The 24,595-nt window shown below is 35.3% G+C and overlaps 2 protein-coding genes across 2 annotated transcripts in view; one reads left to right on the forward strand and one right to left on the reverse strand.

The window, feature by feature from the left end:
- Window positions 1-24,595, reverse strand: part of LOC102801528 (uncharacterized) — a 54,316-nt gene that overhangs the window by 12,666 nt on the left and 17,055 nt on the right. Inside the window, exons 20-24 of the mRNA XM_085492232.1 lie at window positions 17,367-17,574; window positions 17,107-17,198; window positions 13,383-13,480; window positions 3,139-3,250; window positions 2,375-2,520 (exon numbers count right to left, since the gene is read on the reverse strand). Of these exons, the coding sequence (XP_085348358.1) occupies window positions 2,375-2,520; window positions 3,139-3,250; window positions 13,383-13,480; window positions 17,107-17,198; window positions 17,367-17,574 (656 nt within the window). The remainder of the gene's footprint in view (window positions 1-2,374; window positions 2,521-3,138; window positions 3,251-13,382; window positions 13,481-17,106; window positions 17,199-17,366; window positions 17,575-24,595) is intronic.
- LOC100367879 (uncharacterized) lies at window positions 6,607-9,792 on the forward strand. Its single transcript, XM_085492354.1, has 2 exons — window positions 6,607-8,056; window positions 8,990-9,792. The coding sequence occupies exons 1-2, from the start codon at window positions 6,649-6,651 to the stop codon at window positions 9,661-9,663; spliced, it is 2,082 nt and encodes a 693-aa protein (XP_085348480.1). The 5' UTR covers window positions 6,607-6,648; the 3' UTR covers window positions 9,664-9,792.

Consider the following 24,595-nt stretch of genomic DNA (forward strand, 5'->3'; position numbering starts at 1 on the left):
CCCATTGCAAACACAGAACTAAACACTAAAGTGTAATTGAGCACATTGCAAACACAGAACTAAACACTAAAGTGATATTGAGCACATTGCAAACACAGAACTAAACACTAAAGTGTAATTAAGCACATTGCAAACACAAAACTAAACACTAAAGTGTAACTGAGCACATTGCAAACACAGAACAAAACACTAAAGTGTAACTGAGCACATTGCAAACACAGAACAAAACACTGAAGTATAATTGAGAACAATGCAAACACAGAACTAAACACTAAAGTGTAACTGAGAACATTACAAACACAACTAAATACTAAAGTGTAACTGAGCACATTGTGAACACAGAACTAAACACTAAAGTGTAATTGAGCACATTGCAAACACAGAACTAAACACTAAAGTGTAATTGAGCACATTGCAAACACAGAACTAAACACTAAAGTGTAACTGAGCACATTACAAACACAGAACTAAACACTAAAGTGTAATTGAGCACATTGCAAACACAGAACTAAACACTAAAGTGTAACTGAGCACATTATGAACCGAACTAAAAGTGTAACTGAGCACATTATGAACCGAACTAAAAGTGTAACTGAGCACATTACGAACCGAACTAAAAGTGTAACTGAGCACATTATGAACCGAACTAAAAGTGTAACTGAGCACATTATGAACCGAACTAAAAGTGTAACTGAGCACATTATGAACCGAACTAAAAGTGTAACTGAGCACATTGTGAACCGAACTAAAAGTGTAACTGAGCACATTATGAACCGAACTAAAAGTGTAACTGAGCACATTACGAACCGAACTAAAAGTGTAACTGAGCTTATTATGAACCGAACTAAAAGTGTAACTGAGCACATTATGAACCGAACTAAAAGTGTAACTGAGCACATTATGAACCGAACTAAAAGTGTAACTGAGCACATTGTGAACCGAACTAAAAGTGTAACTGAGCACATTATGAACCGAACTAAAAGTGTAACTGAGCACATTATGAACCGAACTAAAAGTGTAACTAAGGCACATTATGAACCAAACTAAAAGTGTAACTGAGCACATTATGAACCGAACTAAAAGTGTAACTGAGCACATTATGAACCGAACTAAAAGTGTAACTGAGCACATTATGAACCGAACTAAAAGTGTAACTGAGCACATTATGAACCGAACTAAAAGTGTAACTGAGCACATTATGAACCGAACTAAAAGTGTAACTGAGCACATTGTGAACCGAACTAAAAGTGTAACTGAGCACATTATGAACCGAACTAAAAGTGTAACTGAGCACATTATGAACCGAACTAAAAGTGTAACTAAGGCACATTATGAACCAAACTAAAAGTTTAACTGAGCACATTATGAACCGAACTAAAAGTGTAACTGAGCACATTGTGAATCGAACTAAATACTAAAATGCAAACAAGCCATGCTTGGCACAGTCCCCGCTAGTTATCAAATTTAAGATATATAGTTTTGTTTATAGTAATATAACATAAACATGCCAGGAATATGATTATGATGATTGTTTAACATTAAAATGATTGACATTTGTATCTGATCGTCAAACAAGTATTGAGAGATATTGCTCTGAAACAGCATTAATTAAACAAAATCAGCCATTTTGAATACATGTATAATGAATATATGAAACATAATCAGTCAAAGCATGTCAGAGATGTGGCTCTAGAAGCCCATTCATTAAAACAAAATGACCGCTAGTCAGCTATTCTGAATCCAATCTGAAAAATAAAATGACGTGCATCAGGAACCCGTAATGTCTAATGTATGTACCGAGTTTGAACAAAAGCCATCCATAAATGCCAGAAATGCTTGATATTTGATGATTTTTAGCACAAAAATGACAACCATTCAGCCATTTTTAATAGGATCATCAAACCAATATATCTGTATATATATGACATGATGTATAATGAATATTTAAAGTTGAATATAATCAGTCAAAGCAAGTCAGAATTATGACACTAGAACAACATTCTCTAAAACAAAATGGACGCTAGTCGGCTATTTTGAATCTTATCTGAAAAACAAATTTATGTGCATATGTATAATATCATGTATGATGTATGTGTGAAGTTGGATTGTGATTGCAGGAATTTCTAAGATACAGGTCTGGACGCAGCACATATGCACGGAAACACGGAGGTCAAGACATAAGTTCCTGTTTTCTGACGTGACTAATAATTACACTGTAAACTTGATTGGGGAAATCTGAAAAAGCACCAAAAATCAGTTGGGATGGTTTCACAGTAATGGGAAAAATGAAAATCTTGCAAAACGAATGATTAATGAGACTTTACATAGACATCACAGATGTTTGCTGCCCTTATTTTATTTGCCCTTGATTTACCTAAGATCCATTATATTGACACCATTTCCACAGGCACACCATAATTGCCTCAGTGGATCAACGACTAACAGGTACGAAACTGGATACTGCCCAACGGGTAGATAAATAGGATCATTCAATGGCTGTTTGGTCACAGGATCCAAATTCTGAAATAAAAGACAAAATAAATAAATTTGTGATTTGTAGCCGATTTTTTAATATTATCACAATCATTATCTAAATATGGTGAATAAATTATAGATATTATATTTTCATCCAAAAACCAAACATTATTCACCCTAATAGCTTGAAATTTAAGTTTCTCTTATTTAGCTGCGTGTAGATGAAGATAATTAAATTTCAGAACAATTCACTTTAACCCTTATCTGGTCGAGTCAATGTAAAAGTACAAGGGGTTGGTATGATAGAGTGAAATATAACATATTCCCTTTCAACAATATTAACATTATTAATAAGTATTGTGCGCCATCATTGTGCAACCTTCACTCGTGCCCCACTCCGGGCCATCTAGCAATGAACTATTTTTGCTTTCAAGGATGCAATCTAGGTCAATCTTTACAAAGTTGAAACATCTTTTTTTTTTTAAATTTTGTTTCACTCAATCACTGTTTTTATATAAGTTGAAATATATAAAAAAATATATTCTGAGAAAACTAAACAAAATTTGCAAATACTTTCCCTGACATTCTATTCTGAACAAAACCCAGCTTAAAATGTGTTTGTCTATATACATACATGTGCTATCAGAAACATACATGTCTTACCTCACAGACGGCAAGTGTTCCATCGGCTAAACCGACATAAATTCTATTGGTATATGACTGATATTTTATACTCAGTACAGTATCATGCATGTGTCGGCACCATAACTGTTTTCTACAAATGTAACACAAGGAAACAACTGTTAGATTGAAAATCAGATCAGTAATTGTTATAGTATGTACAATAAGTATGAGTGTATTTTTTTTTTGGGGGGGGGGGTAATGGGTTTATAAAGAGCCAATGCAAATATATAGGTTCACAATTTGTTATATCAACTGTGAATGGCTGCCTCTTGTATAGCAGCTCCAATCACATGAGCCAATGCAAATACATAGGTTCACAATGTTATATATCAACTGTGATTGGCTGCCTCTTGTATAGCATCTCCAATCACATGAGCCAATGCAAATATATAGGTTCACAATTTGTTATATCAACTGTGATTGGCTGCCTCTTGTACAGCAGCTCCAATCACATGAGCCAATGCAAATATATAGGTTCACAATTTGATATATCAACTGTGATTGGCTGCCTCTTGTACAGCAGCTCCAATCACATGAGCCAATGCAAATATATAGGTTCACAATTTGATATATCAACTGTGATTGGCTGCCTCTTGTACAGCAGCTCCAATCACATGAGCCAATGCAAATATATAGGTTCACAATCTGTTATATCAACTGTGATTGGCTGCCTCTTGTACAGCAGCTCCAATCACATGAGCCAATGCAAATATATAGGTTCACAATCTGTTATATCAACTGTGAATGGCTGCCTCTTGTATAGCAGCTCCAATCACATGAGCCAATGCAAATACATAGGTTCACAATTTTATATATCAACTGTGATTGGCTGCCTCTTGTATAGCATCTCCAATCACATGAGCCAATGCAAATATATAGGTTCACAATTTGTTATATCAACTGTGATTGGCTGCCTCTTGTATAGTAGCTCCAATCACATGAGCCAATGCAAATATATAGGTTCACAGTTTGATATATCAACTGTGATTGGCTGCCTCTTGTATAGCATCTCCAATCACATGAGCCAATGCAAATATATAGGTTCACAATATGTTATATCAACTGTGATTGGCTGCCTCTTGTATAGTAGCTCCAATCACATGAGCCAATGCAAATATATAGGTTCACAATTTGATATATCAACTGTGATTGGCTGTCTCGTGTACAGCAGCTCCAATCACATGAGCCAATGCAACTATATATTTTCACAATTTGTTATATCAACTGTGATTGGCTGTCTCTTGTACAGCAGCTCCAATCACATGAGCCAATGCAAATATATAGGTTCACAATTTGATATATCAACTGTCATTGGCTGCCTCTTGTATAGCAACTCCAATCACATGAGCCAATGCAAATACATAGGTTCATAATTTGTTATATCAACTGTGAATGGCTGCCTCTTGTATAGCAGCTCCAATCACATGAGCCAATGCAAATACATAGGTTCATAATTTGTTATATCAACTGTGAATGGCTGCCTCTTGTATAGCAACTCAAATCACATGTGCCAATGCAAATATATAGGTTCACAATTTGTTATATCAACTGTGATTGGCTGCCTCTTGTATAGCAACTCAAATCACATGAGCCAATGCAAATACATAGGTTCACAATTTGATATATCAACTGTGATTGGCTGCCTCTTGTACAGCAGCTCCAATCACATGAGCCAATGCAAATATATAGGTTCACAATCTGTTATATCAACTGTGATTGGCTGCCTCTTGTATAGCAGCTCCAATCACATGAGCCAATGCAAATATATAGGTTCACAATCTGTTATATCAACTGTGATTGGCTGCCTCTTGTATAGCATCTCCAATCACATGAGCCAATGCAAATACATAGGTTCACAATTTTATTCATATGGGGCTCCCAAGTATTATGAAATCTTTCTGGCAAAAATTTGACACTTTTACAGTGAAATCAATTTAATTCATAAGAAATGTTTCTCATATTTAATAGTATCTGAAATAATATCACAGATAAATTTTACTGAATATCAACAAATTTTCTAAAATACAGACATTCTTCAAAGTTACTACTTTTTCATTGAGTATTGTAAACACCCGAACATTATTCAATCTTTCCAGTAACATTTCCAGCGAATTGAATGATTTACGCTGTTCTACATTCAATATATGAAGATTCAATCTCAGGGATTTTATTTTTGGTATTTTTATCACACAGATTTGTCTACCTTGAACTGTACTTTGTACTGTACTACAATTTAAACAGAAGTCCAGGGCTCACCATGAGATATGCGTGCTATGTACCAACAACAAACAGTCCCCTCTGACCTCAGGATGTTATACAGTGGAAACGTAAACAAGATAAGGCCAATCAAATATATTTTCTTGTTACTTTAATGGCATTGACTATTTTCGGCATTCATGCATTATACAACCAATGAAGATTTGGATTCCTGTCCAAGATCCTAACTCCTGTTTTTCTCAAGACTAAAAGTGTTAGGGATGAATTGTCCTTATATTTAATGCAGTGCAACAAGGCATATATGGACAGAATCATCAATACTGGTAGGGTGCATAAACCTTCTATAAATCGTTTTTTCTGCTCAAAATGTTTCATGTTTTAAAGGAGCATAATGCCATAGTCAAAGTCACTACCAAGTTTTAAGAACCCCAGTGAAATGTTTTCTGGTAAGAAGTTTCAGAATTTTTCCTCACTTAGCAAATCTCTTGTGAAATGAAAATGATTCTATGGAATGGTAATATATATGATTTTATTTGAAAAAATGAATAAACAAATTCTAAGATCCCAAAGCTGAATGATGCTAATGCCCACAAGGCGATTTAAAATAGTGAAGACTTGACAGAATTTAAAAATCAGTCAAGGATTTTTAAACCAAACGTTCTGATAGAAATACCTCAGTTCAAAAATGAAATCCAAATACCGTATACCACATAAACTTCAGTAGTACGCAAATTAATATAATACCTCAAATTTTGTATTTTGAGATAATAACTTGTACCTTAAATTCTAATCATATATTGCCCAAAATAAAGGAGTATTCAAGTATCCACTTTGTATCAATATTCTCCCAGCAATCGTTCACTAATTTTAAAGCTTTTGGCTTGTAAAGGGATGAAAATATGTTCGTCATTTTCCAGAAATATGTCGCCCAAGATGCAGTAATTCTTGTGTATACATATAAAAGTGGGAAACTTAAATAAAATGTGTTTGTCAGGAAATGTCCGCCACATGGTGGGGCAAGAGATGAGAATCGTGTGTATTACCAATCGTCAGTACAAGCAGGATTCATATGCCATGTAGAATTCAGGTACAAATGTGAATTTGAAGATACAAATCCGTACAACAAAGTATTTCTTATGTACATGCTAATATAATGCACTAAACGGACATAACCTAGATAAGATATCTCAAGATAACATCAAGTCAAGGTCTGTCAAAGCATGGTACTGACTCGAGTGATCTGACACGTTCGTTATTGTAGTGTTAATCACCATGTTGGGAATACAGGAATTATCGCTGCTGTTTTTGGCGGTAATTGCGATTTCTGGGACTAGCGCTTTATCAAATGCTGAACAATATTGTAAGTATTTGGATAAGTTACCATCAGAAGACAAAGTGGATGGAGAATTTGTCTTAGTACAACACTGGCTGCAGCGTGAATGTAAAGAAGCTGTATTGGGCGACATTGTGAAAACTTTGGCCACCATAGTGGATACAACCTTACAAGATGGTACAGAGAAATCTGAGGGGCGACCACATCAAATTATGAGGCGCCAGGCTGAGGTGGAAAGCAATGAGGTCGATGATGAAGATGAAAAAGAGGAGTCTGAGGAGCAAGAAAACATCACTTCAGATGAAGTCAGCCAAACAGAGCAACTGAAGCAACTAAGAGATTCTTTAAAACGACTTCAAGTATTACAGGATACTATCGATCGACGACAAGGTTACCAAATAAGGACATTGGAAAATTTGATGGAGGATTTCTTGAAACAGGGAAACGATGAATGGAAAAGGCAAATGGAAGAGTTTGAAAGGAGAGTTGAAATCTGGGAAGCAGAGAAATACGTTGTACGGCAGGTACAAGAACTGGAAAGTGAGAACGCTGACGTAAAGAACCGATTGAGAGATCTACTGCACACAATTATGCGATTGCAGAGTTTAGTGCTTGGGATGGATACTCGTAAAGAAGCGTTGGAAGGCCAAGTCGCAGAGCTTGTATCGAAAAATAACCGACTTGAGAGTGAGATCAATGCTACAAAAGCAACAATGCAACAAGCGTCGCAAGAAACACTCCAGCCATTGCAGTCCCGACTAGATCAACTATTTGGCTACATCAGGGCACAGCAAAACGTAACGGCCACAATCCAGAGAAACTGGCAAGGCATCACTGAGGCCATGCAGCGTTTACAAGATTTGAGTAGAGATCTGGATGTGTCGACAGCTTTGATGAAAGACGAAACTTTTAATCGTTTTAGCAGTCTCTCTACACAATTAGAAGAATTGAAAACCGGATACAATAATTTGAACAATTTCACCAACAGTCTGAGGTCACAGTTCCAAAACCTTGCCGCCGATAATGACAAAATACAAGTCGAGTTTGACATCAGTCATGAACGTTACAATGATCTTGAGCAATCAGTCACCCAAGAAATTGAACAAAAAAACGAACTCACCAGCGGAATTCAAGAGATGTTCACAAAAATAAACAATACGCTGAAGGGAATGGGAACTACGGACAAAAGTAAATACACAGAGCTGGAGACAAGGATGAAATATGTTGAAAATGCTACATCATATATGGAAAACAAACTCGGAATTATCGAAAGAAAGACCGGAGGATTACAAAAGACGGCCTCATTACTGGGAAGTTCTTACACCTGTTTAAGTCAGCAAGTTCAAGGTGAGAAGTGCAATGTGTTGTAAATCTGTGCAAGGCTGGAAAAATTAGTTGACATGCCTTTTTACCCTCATTTTAAGAGTACATTGGCAGGACCCCCAATTGTGAGTGGTCTCTTCTGAACTAACACAAACAGGCAAAAAACAAATCATATTTTTGGGAGGGCCTAAGATGTAAAAAGCAAAAATTTATATTTCTGGTTGTCAAACACATCAGTTAATAGAAATGTTCCAGCTACAAGGTTTTTGACAGAATTTTTCAAAAAAGAAAAGAAAAATTGACTTAAAAAATCGACATAAAATAAAAATACTATAATTTTAATGAAAATTTAAAAAATAAAACACACCCACACCAATTTTGCAAAAAAATTGATTAGTCACTGTTTTTTTATTACTTTTTTTATGTCAAACTCTGCATGAAACTAAGTCTAATTGAAAGTAAATTTGAAAGTCTGTCTACACTTTTTTTCCCCCGTACCTTTCTCAAGATGAATGTATACCATAATCTGAAAAGGAAACAATTTTACTATTTTCTATTTTTTCATTGCATTTTGACTGATTGAGTTGGATCTTTTTTTTTTGGTGATTTAATATTATTATTATTCAAATACCACACAATGAATCCACTAAAAACTATTTAATTTCCATCACCAGAAATTTTCAACATTTCATAACTTGGCTTGCTATACTAAAACTAAATTCACTGTCACTTGGTATTCCATGAACCTCCTTCAGAGTATCACTGATTGTCAAACAAAAAATTAAAACATTTTTAATCAGACTTTGATTAACCCTTTAAAGACCGTATAATATCCCACCAAATTGTGGATGCATCAATTTCCCAATTTTACAAATTTTTAATTGTTAATTTTGTATCAAACGGGCATAAATTTTCAGGAAATATATAATAATATTTTAATAATTTTTGTTTTATTAGGACACAATTGCTACTTTACTGACTGCAGTGAACTATATCGATTTGGTGCTGTTAGAACATCTGGAGTGTACACAATTAAACAAGAAGACAGTACATCGCCAATGAGTGTGTGGTGCGACATGGAAACAGACGGCGGTGGATGGACAGTGTTTCAGCGCCGATTTGATGGGTCGGAGGACTTCTATCGCAACTGGACCGAATATAAAAATGGTTTTGGTGATGTTGACAAAGAACATTGGCTTGGCAACGATAACATCAATCGCTTCACGAAAAGCGGCAAGTTCAAGCTACGTATAGACCTTGACGATTGGCGTGGGGAAACAAGGTATGCGACTTACGATGTTTTTCGCGTTGACGACGAAGCTGATAAATACTATTTACGAGTTGGTGGCTACAGTGGCAATGCTGGCGATTCGATGGTTTATCACCATGGTGCCGAATTTAGTACGTATGACGTGGATAATGATGGGAGTGCCGCTGAAAACGCAGCTCAGAGGTGGAAAGGAGGTTGGTGGTATCGACGTGGGTGGAATGCAAACCCAAACGGACTATATTACCAGAACGGGGTTTACTCCAGCAAAGACGAATGGACTGATGGTGTTGTGTGGGATAAATGGCAAAGCTGGTGGTATTCTCTTAAAGCAACCAAATTAATGATCAAGCGACAGGACTAGAATACTTAAACCGTATTAAATGATTAAAATAACCATTTTTGGGGCGAAAATGGCAATAACAGGCCCAGCTTGGCATAGGGTACTCCCCTCCCATAAAAAACACATGTGCATGCAAATTTCTATACAAAAGTGGATTCATGAAAATTAAGATAAGAAGTGATTCTAACACATTGCCTGCTGAAAATGAATGGGGGGGGGGGGGGAGGCGTCAGCAGGAAATGTATTAAAGGCCTATATATACATTAAGGAATATTTCTATGAAGTTTGGTGACAAAATTTTATCATTTAGACTAGCTGAAATCAACTTAAGTAACGATGATTTGAATAACTAATTTGGGAAATCAATCAACTTTTTACAAGTTATAATATTATAAAAAAAAACATACTCCCTATTTCACAGACTGAACAGTGGATTCCCGACAGGACTACAGCATTTTAAACTGTCTGATTAAGGTTTGATGTTAGGAGATGCCATTTAGACAATGGATAGGACATAATTGCATCAGCAAGGATGTGTAAGCATTATTCAGTTTGTTGAAAACTAGATAGAAGTTGTAATTTTATCAGCGAGTTCATCATGAAATCAAAGTTTGCTCCTCCGTGATGGGTAAAATATCATTCTATAAATTGGTTGTCATGAAAACAATCAGTAAATCATCATGTCTTTTCCTGGGTATCTAGTAGTTTTAATTAAACTGACAGTAAACATTTTGGGATTTTGTTTGTTATACCTGGCTCTACCTCACAAAGTTACGCAGAACATGAAATGCTTTCCTATTGAATCCATGAAAATTCAATGAATTCATTTAGCGTGAATTTCACCCCCTCTGGTCATCAGGCTTTGTCCAGCCCTAAACAAAAAGGTCAGTTTTGTGGTAAAACACTAAAACTGATAAATATGAATGATAATGTTGTAATAAAAGAAATTTAGCAGTGCATAACATCTGTAAATTATTTGTTATATTAAAAATTATATTAAAATTGACTTTTGCAAGAAACAAATATTTCCTATATTTGTAAGCATTGAATGGGGTCTTGATCTCTTTGAGAAAATATTTTTACATTTTGTGCATTTTTTACTAATTTTCATCATCATTTGGACCATAATGACAGTTATTGTTATTTGTTTTTGATCAAAACGTTTGTCAACATTTCATGTGGAGAGGAGCAGATAACAAAATTGTTTTGTAAATGGTACCACCAAATTCTCAGTTTAACTTATTTTTATACATTTTAATTTGACTTTTATATGATCAAAGATACAATCAGTATTGCATTTTCATGACGTATCTTTGGAAGAAAAAGATGTATAATAATACAAGAATACCTCATATGCACTCAGACAGTATGCTGTTGCATCGACCTTTGCTTTGCGTCGGTCGGTCGATACTACTGCTCTACTGTCTTCGAGTATACTTTGAGGTTTCCTTGAATAACCTCATATTATTGTCAAATATGTGTGGGTTACTGACAACAACATAGCTTATAGTATGATTGTCTTTCATCTTGTTGTGCTACATGCAACATTTGATAGAAAGAAAAACACTTTTTGAAAACAAGTACTAATCAGATTTTGTATTTGTAATGCATCTCTCTTATAAGTTTTCACTTTGTTGGTCAAACCGATATTTTAAATACATTCTTGAAACCTTTTTTCAAAACTGTTTAACATTGCGTTCTAGAATTTGGGTTAGGGATTTATTTACTGATAATATTGGTAGTTTTCAAAATTGCAAAAAAACAACAAAATGGCCGCCATGACATGGACTTTCCCTCACTGACCGGGAAACTTCCCTGCTGACCCACAAACTTGGTTTCAATCATTAACAGAGAAGGTTAAATAATCTAGCAACGCAAGAACCCAACAAATTTAAAGGTTATGACCTCTATCCTTCATTCCACATAAGCATTCTTAAATTAAATGTTGTACAGTATTTAGAAAAACTACACTCCATCTTTTTCATTAAAGTGTACTTCTGAACATTTTTTCTGCATTTCATCTGAGGGCACTGTTTAAAATTTCACTGGCTATGGCATTATTCAAAACTTTCAATACCTAAGATTGTATTGTCAAAAAACATTAATTTAAATTTTGAGTACTTTGGTAAAAAATCAAATATGAAAGCTTCAGCGTTTGTGGGTTATACTAATAGATATACATGTACCTGACACTGTTTATCATCTAATTTATTATTTGTCTACACTACAATAAATCACATCATGCATTGCTGTTTGAATTTTGGCTTGGGAGTGCACTAAACTAAGAAGTAAATAATGTTTAACGTTCGCTTGGATGTTGTGTAAAAATTTGTGAAATAATCATCATATAAAAACAAGAGAAACTGGAGTAAACAAATAACAAACAGCTTAAGAGGAAACAACCTATTAAAGAGTCTTGAAGGCATCCCAGTCTATTCCCTATTTTCATATCAAATGATTTTGTAGTATAGCCCAAATTTGATTTCTGAACAAGAATCTCGTGTGGTTCAGTGACTTGATGGCATCCTTAGATTCAAAGAACTCATTCACCACTAACTGTACAAAACTGCTCAATGGAGTTTAGATATTGACAAGAAGGATATATTGCGAATCCGTTAGCTGTTGTATTTATTACTGTATATATATTACTCATCATGCCAAAGGTGTCAAATAAAATATTGATGACAATACAACTTCAATCTTTCATCACAAATTCACAAAATAGTCCTGTTATAGTCTGCACTCTCCTTCAGAAGACTGGAACGAAAAATAGTCAAACTTTTTGAGTAAAAACTGAAAATTGACTCAAATTTTGTCTGTTGGCTCCAAAATTAGGGTTTCCAGAAATATTGAAGAATATAAGAAAACAAGCAGCCAGTCGGCTGAGATAGCTCCGCTGTTAGCATTGAACATTTCAATTAAAGAACAGAAGATATCATTAGAAAATTAACAATATGTACATGTATAGTATGTATAGCACTTTTTACCAAAAATGACAAAAATATTCACCAAAATTAGAGAATTGAGGATATCATCACGAAATGAACAAATCTCAGAATGGTCCACATGTAGCATCTATATATGTAATATCAAAGCAATTGGACTTTTGGTTTTAACAAGAAGTCGAAAATATCACTTTTTACCAAAAATGACAAAAATGTTCACCAAAATTAGAGAATTTAAGATATCATCACGAAATGAACAAATCTGAGAAAGGTCCACATGTAGTATCTATATATGTAATATCACAGCAATTGGACTTGCGGTTTTTAACAAGAAGTTGAAAATATCACTTTTTACCAAAAATTACAAAAATATTCACCAAAATTAGAGAATCGAAGATATCATCATGAAATTAACAAATCTAAGAGAGGTCTACCCCAGGTACATACACACCAAGTATCAAAACATTCAGGCTTGTAGTTTTCAAGAAGAAGTCGAAAAAGTAAAACATTGACAAGGACGACGACGGACAATCACTCATATGATAAGCTCCGCTCGACAGAGTCTGGTGGTGGAAAGATTAAAGACATAGTGCAACATTTCCAATGCTGCCACTAGAGGGCACAGTGTATCATTACTCACCATTTTATTAGAGGGCATTGTAACATTTCCATTTATTTTTACTAGAGGGCAGTGTAGCACATTGATTAGATTAGGCATTTTGTACTATTTTATTGGAGAAGCAAAGATTTCCATTAAAATCAACTAACAAAGATAAATAATTTTGAGTAGCTTACCTTTCAGTTGTACTGAATGCATAGAGATCCCATGATAATGTTCCAAGAAGCACTACATCTTTGTTTACAGATGTTATACACATTACTCTGGAATCAAACTATGAATAAAGCATAAAATAAACGGCATGACAAACAGACAAGATGGATGAAATGATGATCATGTACATGCAGCACATTGAGAACAGTCATCCTTCTGTGAGACTTGTATGAACTGCTCTGCGATCTCCTGCTTTCAGTGGTGCTGTCATGAATTTGTTTTCGCGTATCTGTTAACCGACTTAATTAACTGATTATTAGCGAATTGCTGTGTTATGTCTGTCATCGTCTAGGCCTATTTGAAGTTTTGGACGGAACTTGGCTCAGTGGTTTGGAACTAATTACGAGATATCCGTCGCGATTCTGACAGTTGGTATTCATAGTTATTAATGTAGTGAACGATTAATCAAAAGATATGACGTATTCAGTACTTAGTTTGATTGGCTTTATGATTGAAGGTTACGCCTTAGAGTCTTTTTACTGCTTTGTAATTGGTTAGAGTTTTGAAAATGAATAAAGAGAGTTTGAGTTGGTCTTGAAGAATACTCCACGACAGACGCAGCCTAGGGCAGTCGAGTCGAGTCCGAGAGAGTCCAGGGGCGAGCCTTGAGGCAGTCCAGTCTTGGGCTAGTCTTGGGTCAGCCTTGGACAGTCTTGGGGACTTTTCCCCAGGGCGCTGTGTCTGGTAGAGTGCTCGATTGATCGACTAAGACGAGAGCTGAAACGTATTTCGTTGTGTGTGCCTTATTTGACTGTAAAGTATAAGTGACTTTCCCGATCCCGTACCTCAAGGGGACGAGATAGAGAGTCGAGACGAGTTTCCCCCCGGACAGTGTGGAAAACCCCGTGAAGAAGAATTTACCCCCTGATAGTGCCCTCCAGAATACCAGTGCTCCTCTGCAAGCAAGGCTCCTGTATTTCTTCGTTGTTGAGTTGTAGAAGCCATTGACTGTCACCCATCTCTACATCCTGGAACTGTGAGTTATCACCAATGCACACTTCCCTAAGCAATCCCCTATTTTAGTGACTTTATTCATTGTATTTTCCTGTGCTTTGTTTCTTGTAATTATTTTGAGCTTTAACTTGATATTTTGGTATACCGGGTATGTGTATTTCATTTCCAGTACTATTGTCTTGTCTACCCCATACAGTACTGTTCTTGCGAAAGCTTTGGCTTCACTTCAGCTTCACCTTCGCTTCAGCATTGCATCATTATGGCATTGTTATGGCTTCAGCATCGCATCAATGTCGCGACATTAAAAAGTTAGGCGGTTATCGCTTCGCTTCATTGTGGCCTCATTATGGCGACAATGTGGCATCAGCATCACTTCATCAAACAAAGATGTACAGAACTCATTTCGTCCAACCTCTCGCTCGCTTCCGCTTTTCAATCGCTCGCTTTTGCGACCGCTTGTTGAATTTCCGCTTTATTTTCGACTGTGCACAAATTCGGACTACTAACAATTTTCTGGTTTTCATAGATCACGGTTACTAGTTTAGTAACCGTGCATAGATGTTGAACAACCGTCAAAAGTTCAAATACTTTTTGTTTTAACTATCTATAAGTATATGCACGCAATCTGACCCTTTGACCTAGATTTAGCTGGGATTGACTATTTTATTTTAAACAATATTCTGACGTGACACACTGCTACAAGATGTATTTCAAGAGAAGTACGACATGGTTGTCTAGGTTTCTTTTCCTGACTGTGTTGAGTTTACGATTTGTATAATTATTGTTATTTCCCCCAAGAAGACAAGCCGAATGACTATGAAGCTAAATATAAGTCCCACGCATGGACTGAGTGAAAGAAAATATTTCTAAGGCTAAAATAAAATCTAATATCTCTTTGTGTATTTGTCAATTTTGCATATATTTGGTATGACAGTATGTTCGTAAATATCTAGAAAAATCTCGTCTTTCGTTAATAATTTCATTTGTTTGAAATGTCTACCTACTGTGTCCCAATAATTTGTTTCACGGTTTGGAATATCGATCCCAGTTGGTTTCTCCAAACGGTGCCGACGTCCGTTATTCAACACAATCAGCATTTATTTATCACATTTATTTATTCATGGGGATCATGTCTCGTAATTTGCAGGCTGTAAAACCAACTAATTAAACAAGTACTATTTATTATATATTTTTTTTACCTTAACAAAGCGAAATCGATGGAAATTCAATTATCTATTTCTCACCTTGAAATAAAATAAAAAAATTCGAAGAGCATCGGGGGTTATATTGATAACCAGTCTTACCAATCGCTAGCTTTATTTTATTCAGTCAAATCCAAGTGCTATTTGATTTTTTACAGGGCATGTGGCTCGTTTTTATTCGAAAATATTTGTTGTGAGAATACTTTTAAAGTACGTATAGATCTAGCTCAGGTTGAAAATTGGATGTAAAATTTTACCAGACCGACGCCACCACAACCATCCAATCATAGTTAGAAATGTACGCACTTGTTTTGGAACTTTGTATCAAGATGGCAGGCGACAACGCCGGCGCACCAGGCAGCGTACGTGTGTTTTGCATGTATTAGTAGTTCGGGCATGGGATCAGACTCTGCTAAAACTAAACGAAACACAGAAAAATACCACGAAATGAGGAATCTGAATCTGTTCTCTTACCAGCAAATAAAATGAACGAAAATAAGGCAATTTTATAACAAGAAAAGTTTCATTTCGTATAGCAAATTGAGTTGTATCCGAACGACGATTGCATCGTGTGATTTAAATTTATCAAGATTTTCCTTGCAGTCAATATGACACTCGTCACTTGCAGATTGCAAAGTACTTCCCAAAGTTTTTGGTACCCAATACTCGCAACATTAAATAATTAAACAAGATATCTTTTTGAAATGTCATTTTACTCTTGGTCATATTATTTGATTTCCCTTACCGCCTTGAATTTCAAATCGATTACATATCGAACTTCTGTACATGTGTTTTTCTCTACTGCCTTTTCGTGTGAAAATAATGAGGTCATACTCATGTCGCAATACTTTGAAGCTGATGCCATGTTGATGCCATGAGACTGCGAAGCTGAGACCACAATGATGCCACAAAATAAGCAAGGCGAACACAGCTTCAATTTTCAAAGACGCGAAGCTGATGCCACAATGATGCAATGCTGAGGCGACAATGAAGCCATGTTAGGCGACAATGATGCCACAAAAGCCAAAGCTTTCGCAAGAACTGTACTGTACTAGCAGTGAAAGAACCCCCTGTCCAGTGTGAGTTCTGTGGGTGCCCTCTCATTAGCGATAAGCAGGCCTTACACTGTGACAAAAACACTGTATTAAAACTGCTTCAAGTTCATGAAACAAACAGATCGTTAGGAATATTAACCCTTGGAAAGCCAAACTTTTTTCATATTTTTTTTTAAATTTCAGTTAATAAGAGTAGCTGAATAAAAATTATGCCCAATTAGCCAAAAATTAATAAAGAATTCACAGAGAAATAAGTGAAAATGGTCAAAATGTTAAGAGGAATAATTGTGGGTTGAAAGGTCACAGAAACTTTCACGAAATTCAATTGAATATCCACAAACTATAAAATTACCCAATTAGTAGCAGTGAAAATAAGCCGATATTTCATTCACTTTCATGAAATGCAGTGATTTCTTTTCATTTTCACATTGATCAACTACTTAAAAAATTGATAATATTATTTAACAAATACTCACCTGCAAAGAAAGTTTTTCTTTTTCTGCATCATGGAGGTTGACTTCACATATGCATGCTTCATTCTGTTGTCCTTGACATACCCACAGGTTACCTATAAATATATTTATTGATTGATTGATTGGTCGGTCGATCGATCGATTGATTGATTGATTGATTGATCGATCGATTGATCTTTACCTGTCTTATAGACAACTGCTTAATTGTGTATTTGCTTTTTCTGACTGCATCACTGTTTGCCATGATTTAGTTTGACCTTTACCTGGTTTATAAACCACAGCACATTCCATGGCTTGAGCATTTGCTTTCTCTAATTGCTGCGCTGTTTGCCATAATTTGTCGGTTTCTTCTCGGTCTCGTTTTTCTTTCTCTCTTACAAGGAAGAATGTGTTCAATTTCTCCGCATGGAAATACTGTTTCTTTGCAATATAATCTTTGTCTGGAAAAGGGTTGAGTTCTTCATAGGCAGCCTGCAGCAACAAAAATATTACGTATTACATATTTCCTGACTTTAAGTGGAGGGGTTATCACCTGTCCACACATAGAAGTCTTAAGAAAAGACAAAGCATACTAAAAATGCAAAAGCTCATGGGTAGATACTTATTTGTAAATAATAACATGCTATGGCCTTCTGTATGACTCCCCAGAATATAACATTAAGTGTATAAAAAACACAATTTCATAACCTCCACTTACCTTCACTAATCCATCAGCTCAAAGCTAAACTTAGCAATTGATTTCATAAGCACCACTAACCTTCACTAATCCATCAGCATCAAAGCTAAACTTAGCAATTGATTTCATAACTACCACTAACCTTCACTAATCCATCAGCTCAAAGCTAAGCTTAGCAATCAATTTCATAACCACCACTAACCTTCACTAATCCATCAGCATCAAAGCTAAACTTAGCAATTGATTTCATAACTACCACTAACCTTCACTAATCCATCAGCTCAAAGCTAAGCTTAGCAATCAATTTCATAACCACCACTAACCGTCACTAATCCATCAGCATCAAAGCTAAACTTAGCAATCAATTTCTTAAGCACCACTAACTTTCACTAATCCATCAGCATCAAAGCTAAACTTAGCAATTGATTTCATAACTACCACTAACCTTCACTAATCCATCAACATCAAAGCTAAACTTAGCAATCAATTTCATAAGCACCACTAACTTTCACTAATCCATCAGCATCAAAGCTAAACTTAGCAATCAATTTCATAAGCACCACTAACTTTCACTAATCCATCAGCATCAAAGCTAAACTTAGCAATTGATTTCATAACTACCACTAACCTTCACTAATCCATCAGCTCAAAGCTAAGCTTAGCAATCAATTTCATAAGCACCACTAACTTTCACTAATCCATCAGCATCAAAGCTAAACTTAGCAATTGATATCATAACTACCACTAACCTTCACTAATCCATCAGCATCAAAGCTAAACTTAGCAATTGATTTCATAACTACCACTAACCTTCACTAATCCATCAGCATCAAAGCTAAACTTAGCAATCAATTTCATAAGCACCACTAACTTTCACTAATCCATCAGCATCAAAGCTAAACTTAGCAATTGATTTCATAACTACCACTAACCTTCACTAATCCATCAGCTCAAAGCTAAGCTTAGCAATTGATTTCATAACTACCACTAACCTTCACTAATCCATCAGCTCAAAGCTAAGCTTAGCAATCAATTTCATAAGCACCACTAACTTTCACTAATCCATCAGCATCAAAGCTAAACTTAGCAATTGATTTTATAACCACCACTAACCTTCACTAATCCATCAGCATCAAAGCTAAACTTAGCAATTGATTTCATAACTACCACTTACCTTCACTAATCCATCAGCTCAAAGCTAAGCTTAGCAATCAGTTTCATAAGCACCACTAACCTTCACTAATCCATCAGCTCAAAGCTAAACTTAGCAATCAATTTCATAAGCACCACTAACTTTCACTAATCCATCAGCATCAAAGCTAAACTTAGCAATCAATTTCATAAGTACCACTAACTTTCACTAATCCATTAGCATCAAAGCTAAACTTAGCAATTGATTTCATAACTACCACTAACCTTCACTAATCCATCAGCATCAAAGCTAAACTTAGCAATTGATTTCATAACTACCACTAACCTTCACTAATCCATCAGCATCAAAGCTAAACTTAGCAATTGATTTCATAACTACCACTAACCTTCACTAATCCATCAGCATAAAAGCTAAACTTAGCAATTGATTTCATAACTACCACTAACATTCACTAATCCATCAGCATCAAAGCTAAACTTAGCAATTGATTTCATAACTACCACTAACCTTCACTAATCCATCAGCATGAAAGCTAAACTTAGCAATTGATTTCATAACTACCACTAACCTTCACTAATCCATCAGCATCAAAGCTAAACTTAGCAATTGATTTCATAACTACCACTAACCTTCACTAATCCATCAGCATGAAAGCTAAACTTAGCAATTGATTTCATAACTACCACTAACCTTCACTAATCCATCAGCATCAAAGCTAAACTTAGCAATTGATTTCATAACCACCACTAACCTTCACTAATCCATCAGCATCAAAGCTAAACTTAGCAATCAATTTCATAATCACCACTAACCTTCACTAATCCATCAACATCAAAGCTAAACTTAGGAATTGATTTCATAACCACCACTAACCTTCACTAATCCATTAGCATCAAAGTTAAACTTAGCAATTGATTTCATAACCACCACTAACCTTCACTAATCCATTAGCATCAAAGCTAAACTTAGCAATTGATTTCATAACCACCACTAACCTTCACTAATCCATCAACATCAAAGCTAAACTTGGCAATTGATTTCATAACCACCACTAACCTTCACTAATCCATTAGCATCAAAGCTAAACTTAGCAATCAATTTCATAAGCACCACTAACTTTCACTAATCCATCAGCATCAAAGCTAAACTTAGCAATTGATTTCATAACTACCACTAACCTTCACTAATCCATCAGCTCAAAGCTAAGCTTAGCAATCAATTTCATAAGCACCACTAACTTTCACTAATCCATCAGCATCAAAGCTAAACTTAGCAATTGATATCATAACTACCACTAACCTTCACTAATCCATCAGCATCAAAGCTAAACTTAGCAATTGATTTCATAACTACCACTAACCTTCAGTAATCCATCAGCATCAAAGCTAAACTTAGCAATCAATTTCATAAGCACCACTAACTTTCACTAATCCATCAGCATCAAAGCTAAACTTAGCAATTGATTTCATAACTACCACTAACCTTCACTAATCCATCAGCTCAAAGCTAAGCTTAGCAATTGATTTCATAACTACCACTAACCTTCACTAATCCATCAGCTCAAAGCTAAGCTTAGCAATCAATTTCATAAGCACCACTAACTTTCACTAATCCATCAGCATCAAAGCTAAACTTAGCAATTGATTTCATAACCACCACTAACCTTCACTAATCCATCAGCATCAAAGCTAAACTTAGCAATTGATTTCATAACTACCACTTACCTTCACTAATCCATCAGCTCAAAGCTAAGCTTAGCAATCAGTTTCATAAGCACCACTAACCTTCACTAATCCATCAGCTCAAAGCTAAACTTAGCAATCAATTTCATAAGCACCACTAACTTTCACTAATCCATCAGCAATTGATATCATAACTACCACTAACCTTCACTAATCCATCAGCATCAAAGCTAAACTTAGCAATTGATTTCATAACTACCACTAACCTTCAGTAATCCATCAGCATCAAAGCTAAACTTAGCAATCAATTTCATAAGCACCACTAACTTTCACTAATCCATCAGCATCAAAGCTAAACTTAGCAATTGATTTCATAACTACCACTAACCTTCACTAATCCATCAGCTCAAAGCTAAGCTTAGCAATTGATTTCATAACTACCACTAACCTTCACTAATCCATCAGCTCAAAGCTAAGCTTAGCAATCAATTTCATAAGCACCACTAACTTTCACTAATCCATCAGCATCAAAGCTAAACTTAGCAATTGATTTCATAACCACCACTAACCTTCACTAATCCATCAGCATCAAAGCTAAACTTAGCAATTGATTTCATAACTACCACTTACCTTCACTAATCCATCAGCTCAAAGCTAAGCTTAGCAATCAGTTTCATAAGCACCACTAACCTTCACTAATCCATCAGCTCAAAGCTAAACTTAGCAATCAATTTCATAAGCACCACTAACTTTCACTAATCCATCAGCATCAAAGCTAAACTTAGCAATCAATTTCATAAGTACCACTAACTTTCACTAATCCATTAGCATCAAAGCTAAACTTAGCAATTGATTTCATAACTACCACTAACCTTCACTAATCCATCAGCATCAAAGCTAAACTTAGCAATTGATTTCATAACTACCACTAACCTTCACTAATCCATCAGCATCAAAGCTAAACTTAGCAATTGATTTCATAACTACCACTAACCTTCACTAATCCATCAGCATCAAAGCTAAACTTAGCAATTGATTTCATAACTACCACTAACCTTCACTAATCCATCAGCATCAAAGCTAAACTTAGCAATTGATTTCATAACTACCACTAACCTTCACTAATCCATCAGCATGAAAGCTAAACTTAGCAATTGATTTCATAACTACCACTAACCTTCACTAATCCATCAGCATCAAAGCTAAACTTAGCAATTGATTTCATAACTACCACTAACCTTCACTAATCCATCAGCATCAAAGCTAAACTTAGCAATTGATTTCATAACCACCACTAACCTTCACTAATCCATCAGCATCAAAGCTAAACTTAGCAATCAATTTCATAATCACCACTAACCTTCACTAATCCATCAACATCAAAGCTAAACTTAGGAATTGATTTCATAACCACCACTAACCTTCACTAATCCATTAGCATCAAAGTTAAACTTAGCAATTGATTTCATAACCACCACTAACCTTCACTAATCCATTAGCATCAAAGCTAAACTTAGCAATTGATTTCATAACCACCACTAACCTTCACTAATCCATCAACATCAAAGCTAAACTTAGCAATTGATTTCATAACCACCACTAACCTTCACTAATCCATCAGCTCAAAGCTAAGCTTAGCAATCAATTTCATAAGCACCACTAACTTTCACTAATCCATCAGCATCAAAGCTAAACTTAGCAATTGATATCATAACTACCACTAACCTTCACTAATCCATCAGCATCAAAGCTAAACTTAGCAATCAATTTCATAAGCACCACTAACTTTCACTAATCCATCAGCATCAAAGCTAAACTTAGCAATTGATTTCATAACTACCACTAACCTTCACTAATCCATCAGCATCAAAGCTAAACTTAGCAATCAATTTCATAAGCACCACTAACTTTCACTAATCCATCAGCATCAAAGCTAAACTTAGCAATTGATTTCATAACTACCACTAACCTTCACTAATCCATCAGCTCAAAGCTAAGCTTAGCAATTGATTTCATAACTACCACTAACCTTCACTAATCCATCAGCGCAAAGCTAAGCTTAGCAATCAATTTCATAAGCACCACTAACTTTCACTAATCCATCAGCATCAAAGCTAAACTTAGCAATTGATTTCATAACCACCACTAACCTTCACTAATCCATCAGCATCAAAGCTAAACTTAGCAATTGATTTCATAACTACCACTTACCTTCACTAATCCATCAGCTCAAAGCTAAGCTTAGCAATCAGTTTCATAAGCACCACTAACCTTCACTAATCCATCAGCTCAAAGCTAAACTTAGCAATCAATTTCATAAGCACCACTAACTTTCACTAATCCATCAGCATCAAAGCTAAACTTAGCAATCAATTTCATAAGTACCACTAACTTTCACTAATCCATTAGCATCAAAGCTAAACTTAGCAATTGATTTCATAACTACCACTAACCTTCACTAATCCATCAGCATCAAAGCTAAACTTAGCAATTGATTTCATAACTACCACTAACCTTCACTAATCCATCAGCATCAAAGCTAAACTTAGCAATTGATTTCATAACTACCACTAACCTTCACTAATCCATCAGCATCAAAGCTAAACTTAGCAATTGATTTCATAACTACCACTAACCTTCACTAATCCATCAGCATCAAAGCTAAACTTAGCAATTGATTTCATAACTACCACTAACCTTCACTAATCCATCAGCATGAAAGCTAAACTTAGCAATTGATTTCATAACTACCACTAACCTTCACTAATCCATCAGCATCAAAGCTAAACTTAGCAATTGATTTCATAACTACCACTAACCTTCACTAATCCATCAGCATGAAAGCTAAACTTAGCAATTGATTTCATAACTACCACTAACCTTCACTAATCCATCAGCATCAAAGCTAAACTTAGCAATTGATTTCATAACCACCACTAACCTTCACTAATCCATCAGCATCAAAGCTAAACTTAGCAATCAATTTCATAATCACCACTAACCTTCACTAATCCATCAACATCAAAGCTAAACTTAGGAATTGATTTCATAACCACCACTAACCTTCACTAATCCATTAGCATCAAAGTTAAACTTAGCAATTGATTTCATAACCACCACTAACCTTCACTAATCCATTAGCATCAAAGCTAAACTTAGCAATTGATTTCATAACCACCACTAACCTTCACTAATCCATCAACATCAAAGCTAAACTTAGCAATTGATTTCATAACCACCACTAACCTTCACTAATCCATTAGCATCAAAGCTAAACTTAGCAATTGATTTCATAACTACCACTAACCTTCACTAATCCATTAGCATCAAAGCTAAACAATTGATTTCATAACTACCACTAACCATCACTAATCCATCAGCATCAAAGCTAAACGTAGCAATTGATTTCATAATTACCACTAACCATCACTAATCCATCAGCATCAAAGCTAAACTTCGCAATTGATTTCATAATTACCACTAACCATTACTAATCCATCAGCATCAAAGCTAAACTTAGCAATTGATTTCATAATTACCACTAACCATCACTAATCCATTAGCATCAAAGCTAAACTTAGCAATTGATTTCATAACTACCACTAACCTTCACTAATCCATCAGCATCAAAGCTAAACTTAGCAATTGATTTCATAACTACCACTAACCATCACTAATCCATCAGCATCAAAGCTAAACTTAGCAACTGATTTCATAACTACCACTAACCATCACTAATCCATCAGCATCAAAGCTAAACTTAGCAATTGATTTCATAATTACTACTAACCATCACTAATCCATCAGCATCAAAGCTAAACTTAGCAATCAATTTCATAATCACCACTAACCTTCACTAATCCATCAACATCAAAGCTAAACTTAGGAATTGATTTCATAACCACCACTAACCTTCACTAATCCATTAGCATCAAAGTTAAACTTAGCAATTGATTTCATAACCACCACTAACCTTCACTA

Source organism: Saccoglossus kowalevskii, chromosome 17 (assembly GCF_978046115.1).
Source record: "Saccoglossus kowalevskii chromosome 17, keSacKowa6.1, whole genome shotgun sequence".
Classification (NCBI taxonomy): domain Eukaryota; kingdom Metazoa; phylum Hemichordata; class Enteropneusta; family Harrimaniidae; genus Saccoglossus; species Saccoglossus kowalevskii.